Source organism: Achroia grisella, unplaced genomic scaffold, assembly GCF_030625045.1.
Source record: "Achroia grisella isolate CSIRO2021 unplaced genomic scaffold, CSIRO_AGI_Agris_v1 utg204, whole genome shotgun sequence".
In the NCBI taxonomy this organism is placed as follows: Eukaryota; Metazoa; Arthropoda; class Insecta; order Lepidoptera; family Pyralidae; genus Achroia; species Achroia grisella.
Window position 1 is genome coordinate 2,040,753 of NW_026712703.1, and position 15,202 is coordinate 2,055,954.

General features: G+C 31.6%; 2 protein-coding genes across 2 annotated transcripts in view; both read left to right on the plus strand.

Annotated features, from left to right (window-relative positions):
• The window catches only part of LOC131841999 (uncharacterized), a 28,294-nt gene extending 22,007 nt beyond the window's left edge, over window positions 1-6,287 (plus strand). Inside the window, exons 6-7 of the mRNA XM_059190431.1 lie at window positions 4,968-5,036; window positions 6,211-6,287. Coding sequence (XP_059046414.1) covers window positions 4,968-5,036; window positions 6,211-6,287 — 146 coding nt within the window. The remainder of the gene's footprint in view (window positions 1-4,967; window positions 5,037-6,210) is intronic.
• A 7,974-nt stretch (window positions 6,288-14,261) lies between these two features.
• LOC131842028 (uncharacterized) lies at window positions 14,262-14,585 on the plus strand. The gene has a single exon (XM_059190461.1). It carries the CDS (start codon window positions 14,262-14,264, stop codon window positions 14,583-14,585), a length of 324 nt encoding a protein of 107 aa, XP_059046444.1.
• The last annotated feature ends 617 nt before the right edge of the window (window positions 14,586-15,202 follow it).

The following is a 15,202-nucleotide window of genomic DNA, read 5'->3' on the forward strand; positions in this document are numbered from 1 at the left end:
GCAATGATTCAAAAGAAGATTGTATCATATGTACAGGTATAAATACATATAGTAATGCCTATTTAACATTTAAATAGTATTGTGATTGATTGGATTGTATGACGCCATATAATGAAATGAAAAATTTATAAGCCAAGAGACCAGTGATAGCCAAAGAATATATATAAGAAAATGGCAGAGACAACAGACAAAAGAAAAGTAGGACAGCAGAAAAAAAGATAAGCAGATGCCATAAGAAAAAAAAAAAAAGGAAACAGCAGGAAAAGACTGGATGCAAACTTCCATAGGGAGAGACGTGGATAGTCAGTATGGACGAGCTGGTTTATGAATATGGATACTGGCGTAATTTATGAGATTTTTATATGGTTTACTGATGGATAATAAACTACTTTATGAATAGCATATATGTAGAATGAAAAATAAATACTGCATGGTCTAAGTTGTAAGTTTTACATGTTATAGAGAAGTATTTGTTGAGAAAATGTTTGCGAGCTGAGCCATTGTTCTTTAATTATAATGGTATTATAGTGAATACAAATTTAAGAAGCACAGGTAGTTAAAAGAAAAAAAAAAACAAAAGGACAATTGATTGTTGTTAAATGTATGAGCATTAAAGTTTTGAAAAGTGTACATGGGTATACTAGATTTAAATTGAAAGGATCCTATTGAACCTATAACTGTTTTAAGAGACCTTTATATCCAATGCAAATAAAATGAGAGAGAATATAAGTTGTGGAAGTAAGGCTATATCTGTCAATTTAATCCCAGGAATATATAAGAAAAGTTACTAGAGGACATAAATGAAAGTTAAGATATAAGAAAGTTAAATATTGTTAAGGATTACAGTTTACAGTTATAAATTACTGTTGTAGATGGTTTTGCCAATTTTATTAATTTCTAGTTAACCTTTGTTAAATCTTGAGATATTGTATCTATTAAGATTTTAATTGATTAAAAAAAAAAAGAGAATAATCGAAGCGTATAATGCTAAATTAACGAGCATGTAAGAATTGTTGGTATACATGTTGACTCAATTGACTTGAATATGAGATTGGATGTGTTGTATTTAGACCATTGTAACTTTTGACATAGTTGTTGAGTTGAAGTAAAATTGAAGTAAAATCAACATATAAGAATTGATGTTGTCACTTGCATAGCATACGAGAACGGATGTATTAAATAAGTGAGGGTGTTTTAATGTTGAATTGTACAAAATTACAGGTGTAGAGATATTGGAAATTTATAATAATAACGGTGATGTTGTTTTCAAATATTTGGTTAAGTTAAAATTTTTATAAGTAATGATCAACGCAATCAAATGCTGGGCATTTGATTCCATAGATTAGTCTGAGCACCTATATGCACTTGTATGTGTGGCTGAACGCTCTTTGGAGAAATCGGATTGACTATTGTACTAACTAAATAGTTTAAATTGAAATTAATCCTTTCAGAACTGATTTTATGTGTCTGGAATTTAAATATAACTAATGGCTTGATAACATGGTCTGCTAGTAAGCAGAAAGTTACAGCCGAATACGCAGAATATTTTAGAAAATGTGTTGTAATTAATGGGAAATTAGAAGAGGTGCTAATTTATAGAACCCAGACACCGTATACAGACACTTTAGAAATATTATGAATAAAGCGCTCGAGGTGTACAAGATAGTTACACTGCAAGATTGTAGTAAGGACGATCACAAGGTAAAATTTGATACACCTCGATGGAAAATAGTCGGTAAATATACGCGGTGAAGAGTTGTACATGAACGAATAGATCTGAAAGATTAAGGAATGCTAGTGATACAATGATGAGTTACAATCGACGACAAGCTGAATTTCATAATTCAAAATGGCTAATAGAACGGGCGGTTGATATGACAATGAAAAATGATTTGAAATACTTTGATGAAATTATGAGATTAATATAATAATTATATGACTATGAATACGATTTATGGATTTTAAGGTAAATGATGGTGATTTAGATTTGATGATATACTGATGAGATGATTGCACTGAGATCGCGGCTGATGGTTCCGTATACGTTAGTTCACGGAGAAAATGGGGATCCGCGTGTGCTCAATGCGACGTACAACGAACGACTCGCTTTTTGTTGATGCTACTCAAGATTTGGTAGATAATAATAGGAGTAAGGTATGTGGTAGTAATATATTGCAAGTTCGTTCAGAAATTGATAGATATATATCAACCAGATATATAATTCGAATTTGGTACATAATTAAATTGAATTAACTTATGATTAAATGTTATAAAGTCCTTTAAAGCGTTGGAGAAATAGTAAAATGGAACCAGGAAATCCAGTTCTTAAAGTAATGTAATAGAATAAAAAGTAATAGTAAAATTTGATGGGAGTGCATATAACCCATAGTTGAGTTGCAATGTAGAGCACTTGAGGCTGAAGTAAAAATAGCATAGTACCATAAAGAATATGACTAGTTGGAGGCCGTAACTCCTTGCGTGCGCAAGCTGTGAATGCCTCATTGAGAAAATGACCAGTTGTTAAATATTTGATGTGTTTCAGTTGGAGGCCGTAGTTCCTTGTGGCGGCAAGCGGTGGCTGAGTCTAATGAGAATCTGACCAGTTTGAGGCCGTAGCTCCTTGTGTGGGCAAGCGGTGGCTGAGTCTAATGAGAATTTGACCAGTTTGAGGCCGTAGCTCCTTGTGCGGGCAAGCGGTGGCTGAGTCTAATAAAATCCAGATCTGTTGAGACCGTAGCTCATAGTGGGCAAGCGGTGGCATTTTTTTAATGTTTTGTTTTAACAGGTATTTCACTAATTAGCTAGGCAGCCGTGTTTGCAGAGATGCTGACTAGTACCTGGTGTGAAAAATTAAGTGATACAACTTAAGGCGGAAAAATATAACAAAGACTGAATTCATGATGTTGAAATGTAATGTGTAGTTGTCAGTGGCAACTTTCATATTTTAAGTATGTAAATTATCTCAAACTAAATTTTATATGATTTTAATTTTATTATATTACCCGATGTTAACTGTTATGATAATATCGAATGAGGCCCTTCGATAACGTTGGATGGCCGAAGTGGCTACGAATACCATCGATTAAATATAAAGTGAATAGTAGGCTTACTAAACTCACGTTCGTTTGACGAAAGTTAGTAATTTGTTTTATGGAAATTGCGCAAGGTTTTACAACAAACTCCCAGAGTCTGTACTCAATTTGCCAGAAAAAGAAATCAAATGTGTCCTAAAATATTTTCTTTGTAAAAAAAAAAGCTTATTATAAAATTGAAGAATTTATAAATGTCATCATTTATAAATCAGTGTTTTTTAGAAAATCTCTAACTTGAAATTCATAGCGCTGTCAATGTTGTCTGATTGAACGGAGATTAAGTGCGTAGCGGATTTTATGTTGATTGCCGCATGCCTAATCCTTGTTGTTAATTAAATATAAGTAAATCAATATTTATTTAAAAGAGCAACACACAGGTTTCTTGTTTATTCTTCTTGTGATGAGACTGCGTTCCGAATGGGCGATAGATTCTGAAAACTTGACTACTCAAAAGTGCTTGTGTTGAGTTTATTTGAATAAAGATTATTTCTAATTCACATTAATCTGGAACAGTGGGTTTTGGTTTATGTTAAACTGGTGTTGTAAAGAAAATTGAGATCAGTATCTACAATCATTTATAGTCCCCTAAATGTACAGGGTTCAAAGGGTGCAATAGATTACTTGACCAGTGAGCTGATGGTATTATTAAGTAAATCATAACTGAAATTCAATGAATTATGTTAGATTAAAATAATTCTCTGGTAAATCAAGAGTATCATCGAAGTAAAATAGTAGTAGTAGTATTGAGGGTATTAGAACCACTTGAATAATATTGACCTGTTATTTTCTATTGGTTAGGTGAAGGCAGGCAGCGATTTTGTTCTAATTTTATGTCACGAGAATATTACTTTCTCTTTATATTTTTTTCTCTATATACGTAGGTAATTAAGTTTTACCTTTTGTAATGTGATATGTTAAATTTATCCGTTAAAATATTCATGACGAGAAATGTCAAGTTCTATTTTGGAGGTATAAAAAAAAAATGCAATGTTCATAAGATCGGAAACTTACATTGTAATGGTGATATGTTACAGACTGACTCATAGAAGTCAATCACCGCAAAATAATTGTTTGTTACTCTAAAAGGTTGTTCATGTTTTTGGGTGATTTGGATTATGTAAATTAATATAGGTATGTTATGTTATATTTTGTGCATTTCTTAATGCATGCCGAAACTTAGCTCTGTTAGTATTGATTTTAGATTGTAAACCTTTGACAGTATACTAAGATAGTCAATGTTATGAAAGTAATGTGTATCTTTAGTTTATTTAGTTTAGTATTTGTTATATGATCCTGTAGACACTATATCCTTTGATAAGCATGACTACGCTCATCAGTTACCTATGTGTCTGGGCCAGACACTATTGCAGGATGGCCGACTGTTAACTATCGTGTGACGCACCATTAATTGAAAATGGTAAAGTCAATAATCATGTAACCTGAAACGGAACGTCAGAGGCCAGAGCCAAAGTAATCTATGTGACATTGACAAGTGGATGACGGACGATTGAACGGAGGCAGCGGGAGTTTTGGAGCGAAAAAGTTGGAGTGTTTATATTATTATAAAAACAAATAAGAGATAGGTAATTGTGAATATTGTAGGCATTGAGGTGTTTCTCTCCCTGACTAACCGGTATTACGCCTAAGTCGTCAGGATACTAGTGATTTTAAAATAAGTATATTCTATTATTTACATAATTAGGGATTAAAATTTAGTATTAATGAAAGAGAATGCACTCCTTTCGAAACTATCTTCTTCTCTGTAATAAATATGATCATTGTGTATTCTGTCAAGTTCGGTCATGAACACAGAGTATAAAGATGCAAATTTGTATTGAGCAGAATATTTTTTATGTCTTTTCTTGATTTTTACAGGTTTAATGCCAACAGCTTATAGTATTGCTGCAATAGAAGTTGAAAAACCCCAGGAGCGACACGCGCATAGTAAGTATTAATAAATATGTATAGATCTATTACCATGATAGAAAATTAACAATTTTGACTAGGGTATGTAAGTACTTTATATCTATATTATCATTAAATCTGATCGGGATACGATGATCTCTATAATATTTTTTATATTATATGTATATTAAATTAGGCTGGTATAGGAATAGTATAATCGAATTCATTAGCTGTTTATAGAAAATAGTTGAAGGCATATAAGTATCTATCTACATTTTATAATGGAGATTAAACTTAAAAACTATCATTATGTTTTATCATAATCGGTGAAGCAGATCATGCAATTTAATGTAAGACATAATACAAAGTAAGTGTGAAATAAATATTCCTAAATATATATATATTTAGGAATATTTTATTATATTTCGCTTATACCTTGAATTTATTTAAAATAGTATCTACCTATGTGATCATGACATTTGAGGGCGTAGTTTGTGTCGAGTACATTTTACTCAGGCCGTATACATATTTTATTAAATTTCCAGCAAGAAAGTATCACTCATCCACCGCTTTAGGTGTAAATAAAATAGTAGCCAGTTTTATGAATCAACTTATATCGAGAATACCTATTCTTCAGTGTAAGTGTATGGTTGCTATAGCATCGTAACTCGTGCCATTAGACGGATACCTTTCTTCTCTTGCTATAGCATTATGTATGAGTATACTAGTACATATTGCTACATTAGGTGTGATAAAATTAAATGCTTTATAAGACGTGCTATTATATTTAATGGAAAATCTATTATGTTTTGTATCAAATATTTCTTGGTATCAAATATACTGGTTGATTTTATTAAAATATCAGAATATTTCTATTTGTATTATAATAGCATTTTATATTATTGTACTATAAGATCACAAAATTACTTATACTGAGCAGAATAAAGTGATATTTTAGGTACTAATTTTATTTTTATTGCCTATGTATCTTTTACTTTGGCTTTTTTTGCTTAAATTAAGGTTAATTTAATGCACATTTAACAACACACATTTACTATTTTTATTGTGAGATAAAAGGATGTCACTAATTGTTATAGGCTTTGGAACTTATAGTATCCGATAAAAAATATTTAGTTATTTAATATAACGCAAACATACCTATTACCTATATTAGATTTTTGTTATAAAAATGATATGGAATTTATTATTTCAGAAAGTCGAGCTGTTGCACCATCCGTCACGTCTGTGCTTTATTTGGTGTGTGCTTATATTTATAGAATAATTATATAAGAATAAAATGATATATAATGTATATAAAATATATTATACATATGTAGTATGTTATACATTAGTGATATCGTTCAAAGATTCATTGAATTATTATAATAAGTACAAGTACCAATAACGTTTATATACCTATAGGTAATTGTTTAAGTGTAATTTTATTAATGTATTGTTAATTTCGTTTCATTTAATTTAGTATCTGATATAATGGAGTTTATACTAGATAAATACCGTATTTATAACTGTATACAATTTTATACACAATTTATGCAGTAGCTGCCGTATGTAAGATGTTTCGTAAATGATTATTGCAACCTATGAACCCACAAAGAAAACCTTTAACCATGTTGGTCTCCATATATCCCTTGAGGACTCTTAACCAAACTTGGCAAACTAACTGCGTCGCTGTATTGTAGTGGTGTACTACACTTATAATAAAAATATAACAAGTATAGCTGATACCTAATGAAATACATATATTGTGGTACTCTATCAATGTAACAGTAACTAATACAATTATTATTAGACTATGCGTTTACTTATAATTAAATACTATGAATAAATTTCAAATTTACATTTAATTGTTTGTAGTTTTGATTTCATTTTTAATTTTAATTTTTGTTAATATTATTTGTTTATCCTGTAAATAAACATAAATGTTATTCAGTAGTCAGTAATGTTCAGTAGTCAGTAATATTTGTTAAGAGATTAGAGAAACTGTTTCATAAATGTGATAAACCCACCTACTATATACCTATTATGTATCTAAATTATAATAAAAGTAAGTTAAGGATAAAATCGGCCTCTAAAAATGTATGAAGTAACATTATTTTAGATTGCTGTATTATAAATAGAAAATTTATAGGTACCTATCTATTTATAATTGTTATTATAATGAAATAATTTCTATTATACATTAATGTATAAAGTATATAAATGATATAACGTAAGTATTTAATAAAGCAAAAGGGTCGTGGGATAGAGGCCTTTTAACGAAGTAAATAGTAAAAAAATCTATCTATGTATTTATATCAGGTGTCTAGTATCCATAACACGGTTTTGCTTAACCTGGGACAAGATGGCACTGTGTGAATTGTTCTGGGATATTATTATTATATATGTATGATAATTAAAAACAATTTATAAAGAACTGTAAATTATTATACAATATCGTACAATTCACATAATATGTACTTATATATTAAGCATTTATTTTAAAGCAACATGTATGTCTTTAACATTCTTTTTATTTTTACCTAATTTCGCCTTTGAAATCTGATGAAAATAATTACAGTTAACGTAAGTGTTAAATGAAATGACTGTTAGTTAAGGTAATATAAGTTGATGTAATCAAGCATTTATGTTAAGGTAAAAGATGTAAATAAAAATTTTCTTACTTATGCGTTATTTTTGTTTATCTTAAAAATCTGCTATATACATGAAAGGAGCCATGCTCTAATAGTTTACTACCCATCTGAAAAAAATTTTTTTTAAATGGTTGATACTGATGTGGCGCTGCCGCTTGCAATAACGCTGATATGTGCTGTTAGGGAACCAATAGAGGAGAACAAAATGAGCATGAAGTCAGGACATTTAGTCCATTGGAAAATTCAATAAGAATAATTATCACGGTATTTTTCAGGAGAAACCCCGTGGAGGACAACAACACGATGTAGATACCGATCCCAATACATTGCTACTACTACTATTGATCCCATTACATACAGTATTATCAGATCAGGTTTACCTTCACACGATATATCCTGATGTGAGTTCACCATGATAGGCTGACTGACTTCCTCTAGTGCCCGCTAGCGTATACCGACCGATGCAAATGCATAATTCCATATTCATTATTAAAAAATATCTCCAATCATACATACCAAAATATCGATAAAAATCAGAGTTAGTGAAATTCTTGCTCCTAGGTAAGGAAGATTTTAATGTTCAGCGAAATATGACCATAACAAGCTACGTTTACGACAAGATGGCATAGAAACATTCTACATTGATATTATAAGAATATAAATAAACGTAAAAATATTACTAAATTTAATACTGCTTTAGTAATCTTATCTTAATTACCAATTAATTAACTTTACAGAAAAAAGTTGCAAAACGTTACAATTGTCATTATTTTACAGTTAAAAACTCATTTATGGATGGACGGGTAACAAGTTTAATTTGTATTCCATTATTTAGACTTTATATGCAAATTTTATTATATAACAGATTTGTTTTATTTCTACTAATATTATAAATATGAATGATATTAAAAATAACTGTTAGTCAATAATGCTTAAATGGTTACATTACCTACATATAATAATTTTTATTTTAGCACAATACTACTTGACAATATATATATATATATACATATTATTTTATTAATATTAAATACTATAATGCCTACTTTTATGGTGGTGCACTTAATATAATTGTTAATTATAAACCAAAATAGTCTCCCTTTTTTAGTTCTGATTTTAATCAAACAGGGAGACTATTTAGGTTAACCAAAATAACAATCGGGGCAAGATAGGAAGGGATCATTAGGACAGTACCTCAATCCCATCGATTGCATAAATAAATATCGAATTCAGTATAAAATTTGTAAAGACATCATAGTACAAATACCAACCAAAAACACCATCCTCTAGAGAAATCTTCTTTGGAAAATGTTTATTTTTGTCAATACCTACTGTTAGCTTTGCATATTATAATGATTCCAATGGGGTTAGAATGTCAGTTAGTACTGTAAGATTCAGCAGTAAGTGGTAAGTTTTGTGTCAGTATCTCAGGCGATAAGTTCCTAATTGCACTTCACTTTACGGAAATGGAGTGGAGCGGGCAACGTTGGGCAGACACGTCCCGGAGTACGTGTCTTGAAATGTACTCTGCTGTAATGCGAATGACACTCGGCACAGTGGATTGTCGAGCTGTTATTTATTTATAAGTTTTGTTTTGTTCCGCATCTGATATATTATGTATTCCTGCTTTCTCCTCGGCGTTATTTCCATTATCCCGGGATCTCCTGTCTAAACTAAAAAAGGATACAATGAGGATGCCTACTGGAATTTTACACAGCAAATTACTATTTGGTTCGTATTCCGTAACAGATTTATCTTGATGGAGGAATATCAATCAGTAACATACATACAGAATACAACGTTGGAAACAGTTTCACATATTTACCTACAATAATTACTATGGAGGGAAAAGAAAACAATCTTCTACATATTTTATTTTTAAGTTTTTTTTTTATTATTAAGATGAAGATGTACGTATGGAAAGGCCATATTATTTTATATATTATTTACATATTATTGGAAAGATAAACAAGCTCACGACTCACGATGATTTTCATTTTCCAATAGGTAGCTATTGGAAAATCGTAACCTATATGAATGTCACCAAGTCTCAAAAAACATATAAAGTATTATAATGCTTTGCTTCTTTTAGGCACTAATCAAATTCGACAACAGTACCGCAAATAACTTAGTATCAAAAAGAGATAATGCAGAGATACCAATATAGAAAACTCAAACTATAAAATAATACTCTGTAATAGCTCTACAATCGAAACATTTTTGTCATCCGTATGTAAGTTCTGTAAACGAACTTTTACAGAACGCGAGTGGTGATCTTTTGCTCAGACAACACTGATTGCTTTAAGGAAAACGAAAAACTGTCAGCGCTCGCAACAAGTCCTTGGAACCAGCTTCTATGTATTTGTGTTTTTTGTGTGTAGAATAATAAGTTAACACATAAAGACGTGAACAAGATTATAGCATTAGCATGAAGTTACAGAAAATGTAAATACCTAATAGGATGAGATAGGCAAGTGATTAGTAGCTTAGAAAGTGATTAGTATGCATCTTTGTCTTGAAATAAAAGAGATAAGCTTATTAAATATCAATGCCGTATTGTGTATATAAGTATAGTAAAGTGCTTCTTTGATGAAACATAAACAAAGTTAAATACAAATAGAGTAAATTTTTAATCTCAAGGGATTTTTCATAACATTAAGAATTTTATAAAATAAAGTAATAAAATATATAGCTGGATAACAACCTCGTTTATTAAAGCGGAGACCACTGACCTAACTAGTCCTGAAAAGCTTAATAAGTCAAAGGGACAACTTCAACTGAGTTTAATATTTCTTTTAATTAATTCCTAGCAACTAATTCTAACGTATTTTTGTAAAGAAAAGTACGTAATCGAGTAATTCCTTCTATTTACATATGTAAATAGAAGGAATATACGAGTAGAATACGCATAGAATGGAGAACTTCTATATGATTATAATTTGATATGTATGAAGTTAAATCTAATTAGGACCGGCATAATACAGTAATTACAGAAATATTGTGAGTAAAACAGTTTATATAGAAAATAAAAGAATTTCTATACCTTCTGTACATACCTAAATCAGGTATCAATTTATAAGACAGATAAAATTTATTTTCAAATTTAGTTTTTCTATGGCATTCAAATTGCAAACAAGCTCAAGGCTCACCTAATGGCATCTAAAGTGTAAACGTTCTGTATTCACAGACGATGACATCTTTCTTATCTCATCTTTCAACCGAAGATGTAAGTAGCAGATACAATTGAAGTATATAATTTTACATATATTTAAACTCTTGTAAGATAAATAAATTTAATGTACCTAGGAGTTACGCATTACTTATTGAAGGTTGACTACCCACCCCCGGGAGCCGTAGCCAGCGATGCACACAATCGTGTCGTATTGTATGTGACAGTCCCAAATAATGGCTGGAGTACCTAACGTTGCCAATCAGCGACCCATATCTATCACGAGACAATATTTTCATTTTACACGGAAATTGTAATTTGTAATTTTAAAGGAAATATCTATAATATAATGATATAATTAATAAAATAAAACTAATAAATCTTTTATGCTTCCAGATTATGAGGAGAACATTTGTACTCTGTTGTATATCTTTGAAAATAAAAACAAGTATACTAGACTACAAGTAAAATAAATTACCTACATATATAAATAAAGTCATGGTTCAATCGTATTAGCTCAGCAGGTAGAAGTCTCTATAACATCAGAGCAGGTCTCCTGGCCTGGAGATGGTGGTTTCGGTATCATAATTGGATATGGAATTTAATAAAGGACCGCATTGTAACATAATTATATTACAATTTTATTAATAAATAAATAATAAAAGATATAATATATTAATACTACACAAGTACATAAGAAAACTTAAAATATTAATACTGTTTACAAGATTAGGTAGCTACATAGAAATTTTCAAATATCCCTTGTTAGCGGATGCATGCTTTATACTATAAACCTATGTTCCAAAAAGTTTTATGAATTATCCTTAATCAGTGAGGACAAACGATTTAATACTGTAATTCTTTGGTAATCGCATAAACTTGATAAGCATTATGTAAATAATACATGTTGACAATAATTCTTACATTATTCTATTGTTTAGGTTCAAGTTTCATCAAATAAGGCTTTGTAAATATCTGTTTCTACGCCCACGATATAGACAAAAAGATATCATGTTTATTATTTCCTTTAAATATTAGCTTTACAAAAGGCTCCGACGACTTACGGATGCTTGAAGAGCATTAAAATATATTGGCTTATTGCTTGGCTTTTACAGCCATTGTCTCTCTTATAATATTTGGCAGATTGTATTCATGAAAAATGTTAAATATGAAATGCAGGGCAATATATATTTAAAAACCTCAAGTTTTTTTCCTTTTTTTGAGTCTACAAACCGAATGAGCGGTAGAACCAAAAAAAATTTACTATTAAAAAGTATGTATATTAAGTTTATTGCCATACACATAATTTTACATCTATTTCACTCACGTACTTGTATTAAATTTTGTAAGTTATAATTATCTAAAAATATCTGCATACTAATTATACAAACATCTGATAATATACTGTTCGTAAATAGTGTCTATTTAGAATGTAATTGCACTACATAAAATATTCCAATTTCCTATAGTAATAGTGTATTAATGACTTTTTCCGGTCACAGTACCGTGAAATTGGTAGCTCTGTCGTGCGACTAAAGAGACAAGAATGTAAACTTTTATTTAGATTTGAACAATATAATTTAATTAAATAAATATACTTTCTAATCTACGTTTGAAGTAAATACTACAAGTGTTTATTTAAAAAAAATTACTTCTACAAATGCGGAAAATATCGATATCAGAAACTGCGTATACAGATAAATAAAATATTTTTTTGTAAAGTTCAGAATATGTAACTTTATGTTTACCTTTAACCAGTTATTATTAAGTAGGTACTATTCAAAATTAGAAATAGTTAACTTTAATTGCTTTTTGCTAGATATATTTATTAAAATTAATATTTATTGCATCCTACTTTATCCAACCTGTACATTTCAGAGGAAATTACTCATACGAGTTAAATGATTATGCAAGTAAATTTTACTATTTACTATTTTTTGTTGTATCACGCTTGCACAGTAATACCTTTGATTTCCTTAATTTAGTGTAATAATGCTTTTTGCATTTAATAAAACATAAAATCTGCAAGACCTTAATATTTCTGCTAGAGCACGTATTAATAATAGCAATGAATGATTGGTTTTCACGTATAATTTACCATAAATAACTATTATGAGTTATCCAAATTCAGCAAAATAAAGGGTCAAGCATTAACTGATTAGCTAGCTACCCTTTTCAAAGGGGCCTTGGCTGTAGACAGCAAAAACGCAACCCGTCGGGGCCTGGCTTATATGATGCTCGTAAAAAATATGCCTACGACTCGTATGTAAAGCGAAGATTCAAATTTGTTTCTTATATCGAACCTTATTACTCTAATACTTTACTAGTAAGTAATACAAGTAACGTCACAGTCGACTACTAGTTTTTTTTCACTGCTGTGCAACTATGTTTCATTCTGATGTACCATAAGTACTAAGTGTAGCGAAAATGATATAGGTACCACTTTATATGAGGTTTCTCGAATTATTCTAATATTATTGATTAGCTGTCATTCTCCCTTAGATTCACCGGAAGTATTGATTATAATACAACTTTAAGGCACAGCTCTTAGAATATGATAGGTGTTTTTTTATGGATGATAATGGAATGGTGCACCCATTGCAAGCTATTTGAGCGTATAAGCTATATAGCCGCAAGATTTGCAAAACATTTATACCAGGAAGGCCCGAATATATCAGATGTGTAGTTTGGGTTTCGTGAAAGTCGTTCTACCATAGATGCCATATCGCGCGTCAAAGCCATCTCTGACCAAGCAGTGTCCAGGGGCGGCGTATTGCTAGCAGTTTCACTAGATATAGTAAATGCTTTCAATACTCTGCCATGAAGCAGTCTTAGAGAGGCACTGCGCTACCACAGGGTACCGTAATATTTGCAGGGGATCGTCGGAGATTATCTCCAGGGTAGAGGCATTGTATGTGGGTCAGAGTGGAGAGTTGTTTCGTAGGAGCATGTCCTGCGGTGTCCCACAGGGGTCAGTCTTAGGGCCGCTCTTGTGGAACATTGGTTATGACTGGGTTTTGCGTGACACCTTCCTGCATGGAGTAGAACTCACATGCTACGCCGATGACACGTTGATAACTACTCACGGAGATACCTTTGAGGCGGCAGCTCGCCTAGCCACAGAGGGAGTAGCCCAGGTCGTGGACCGTATTCGTCGATTGGGTCTGCAGGTGGCCCTTAGTAAGTCCGAGACCTTGTGCTTTCATGGGCTCAAAAAAGCGCCACCACCGGGATCCCACATCATAGTGTCCGGGTAGAGGTGAGATCTGAAATAAGGTAAACTCCAAACTCCGTGGCAGTCAATGCTTTAAGTCGTCTACTGTCGAATATAGGTGGACTAAATGCGTGCTGTCGCCACTTATATATGGGGGTAGTACGCTCTATGGCCTTATATGGGGCTCCTATTTAGCATAGTGCTCTAACTCAGAGAAATATCGCACTTCTATGACGGCACAGAGGGTGATGGCTATTAGAATTATCCGGGGATATCGGACCATATCCTTTGGAGGAAGCATGTGCTCTAGCTGGTTGTCCCCCGTGGGATTTGGAGGCAAAGGCAAAGGCCCAGTCAGCGTTGTATCAGTGGCGTGCGAGCTTTATAGACGTGGCGAGGATTTCGAGGTGAGGGATGCCGTCCTACAAAGGTCTAATCTTCAGCAATCCCTGATGCAGGAGTGGAAAATGAGGCTGCCTGAACCGACAGCAGGACGTGATACGATTGAGGCTATCCGCTCAGTGTTCAAGCAGTGGACAAATAAACGGCGGTAACCCCTAACTTTTCGGCTTACACAGGTGCTGTTTGGGCTCGTTGACTGTTTCGGAAAATATCTATGCCAAATAGCCAGAACCAACTATAACATGTCATCATTGCGTAAATTGTGAGGTGGATACGGCACAACATACCATACACACACAACATATAGAACATAGCCAGTCAATCTTAAGATTTACATAATTATCTAATAGAAATCTGACATAGCCAATAAATATAAAAAAAGGGCTTCAAAAATTATTCATTATTTAAAACAATATTAGATTCTATAATGCATACTTTAGAAACTAAAAATCGCAAACATCAGAAAATTTGTGAATAATAATAATACTGTATAATAAAACTTTAGGTTTTTAAATGAATACTTGAGCGGGTGTCTATGTGGTTTATGAATCCTTAAAACCAAGTCAACCTAAATACATTAGGTACAGCTCCTCTTCTTTCTTTCCAAGTACCCAATAAAATGAACCTCAGGATGAAATGCAAAGGTTTTTTTAAATATTCAGCTGTTGGAAACAGCTTTTTATGTTAAAAACAATAAAGTGTGTTAAAAGTAATAGAAAAATATAGCATAGCTACTATATTGGGAATACTTATATACCTTTCAAAAATA

Bases quoted from the DNA above. Each gene is read 5' to 3' on its own strand.
- LOC131842028 (XM_059190461.1), top strand. From the start codon at position 14,262: ATGACGGCACAGAGGGTGATGGCTATTAGAATTATCCGGGGATATCGG.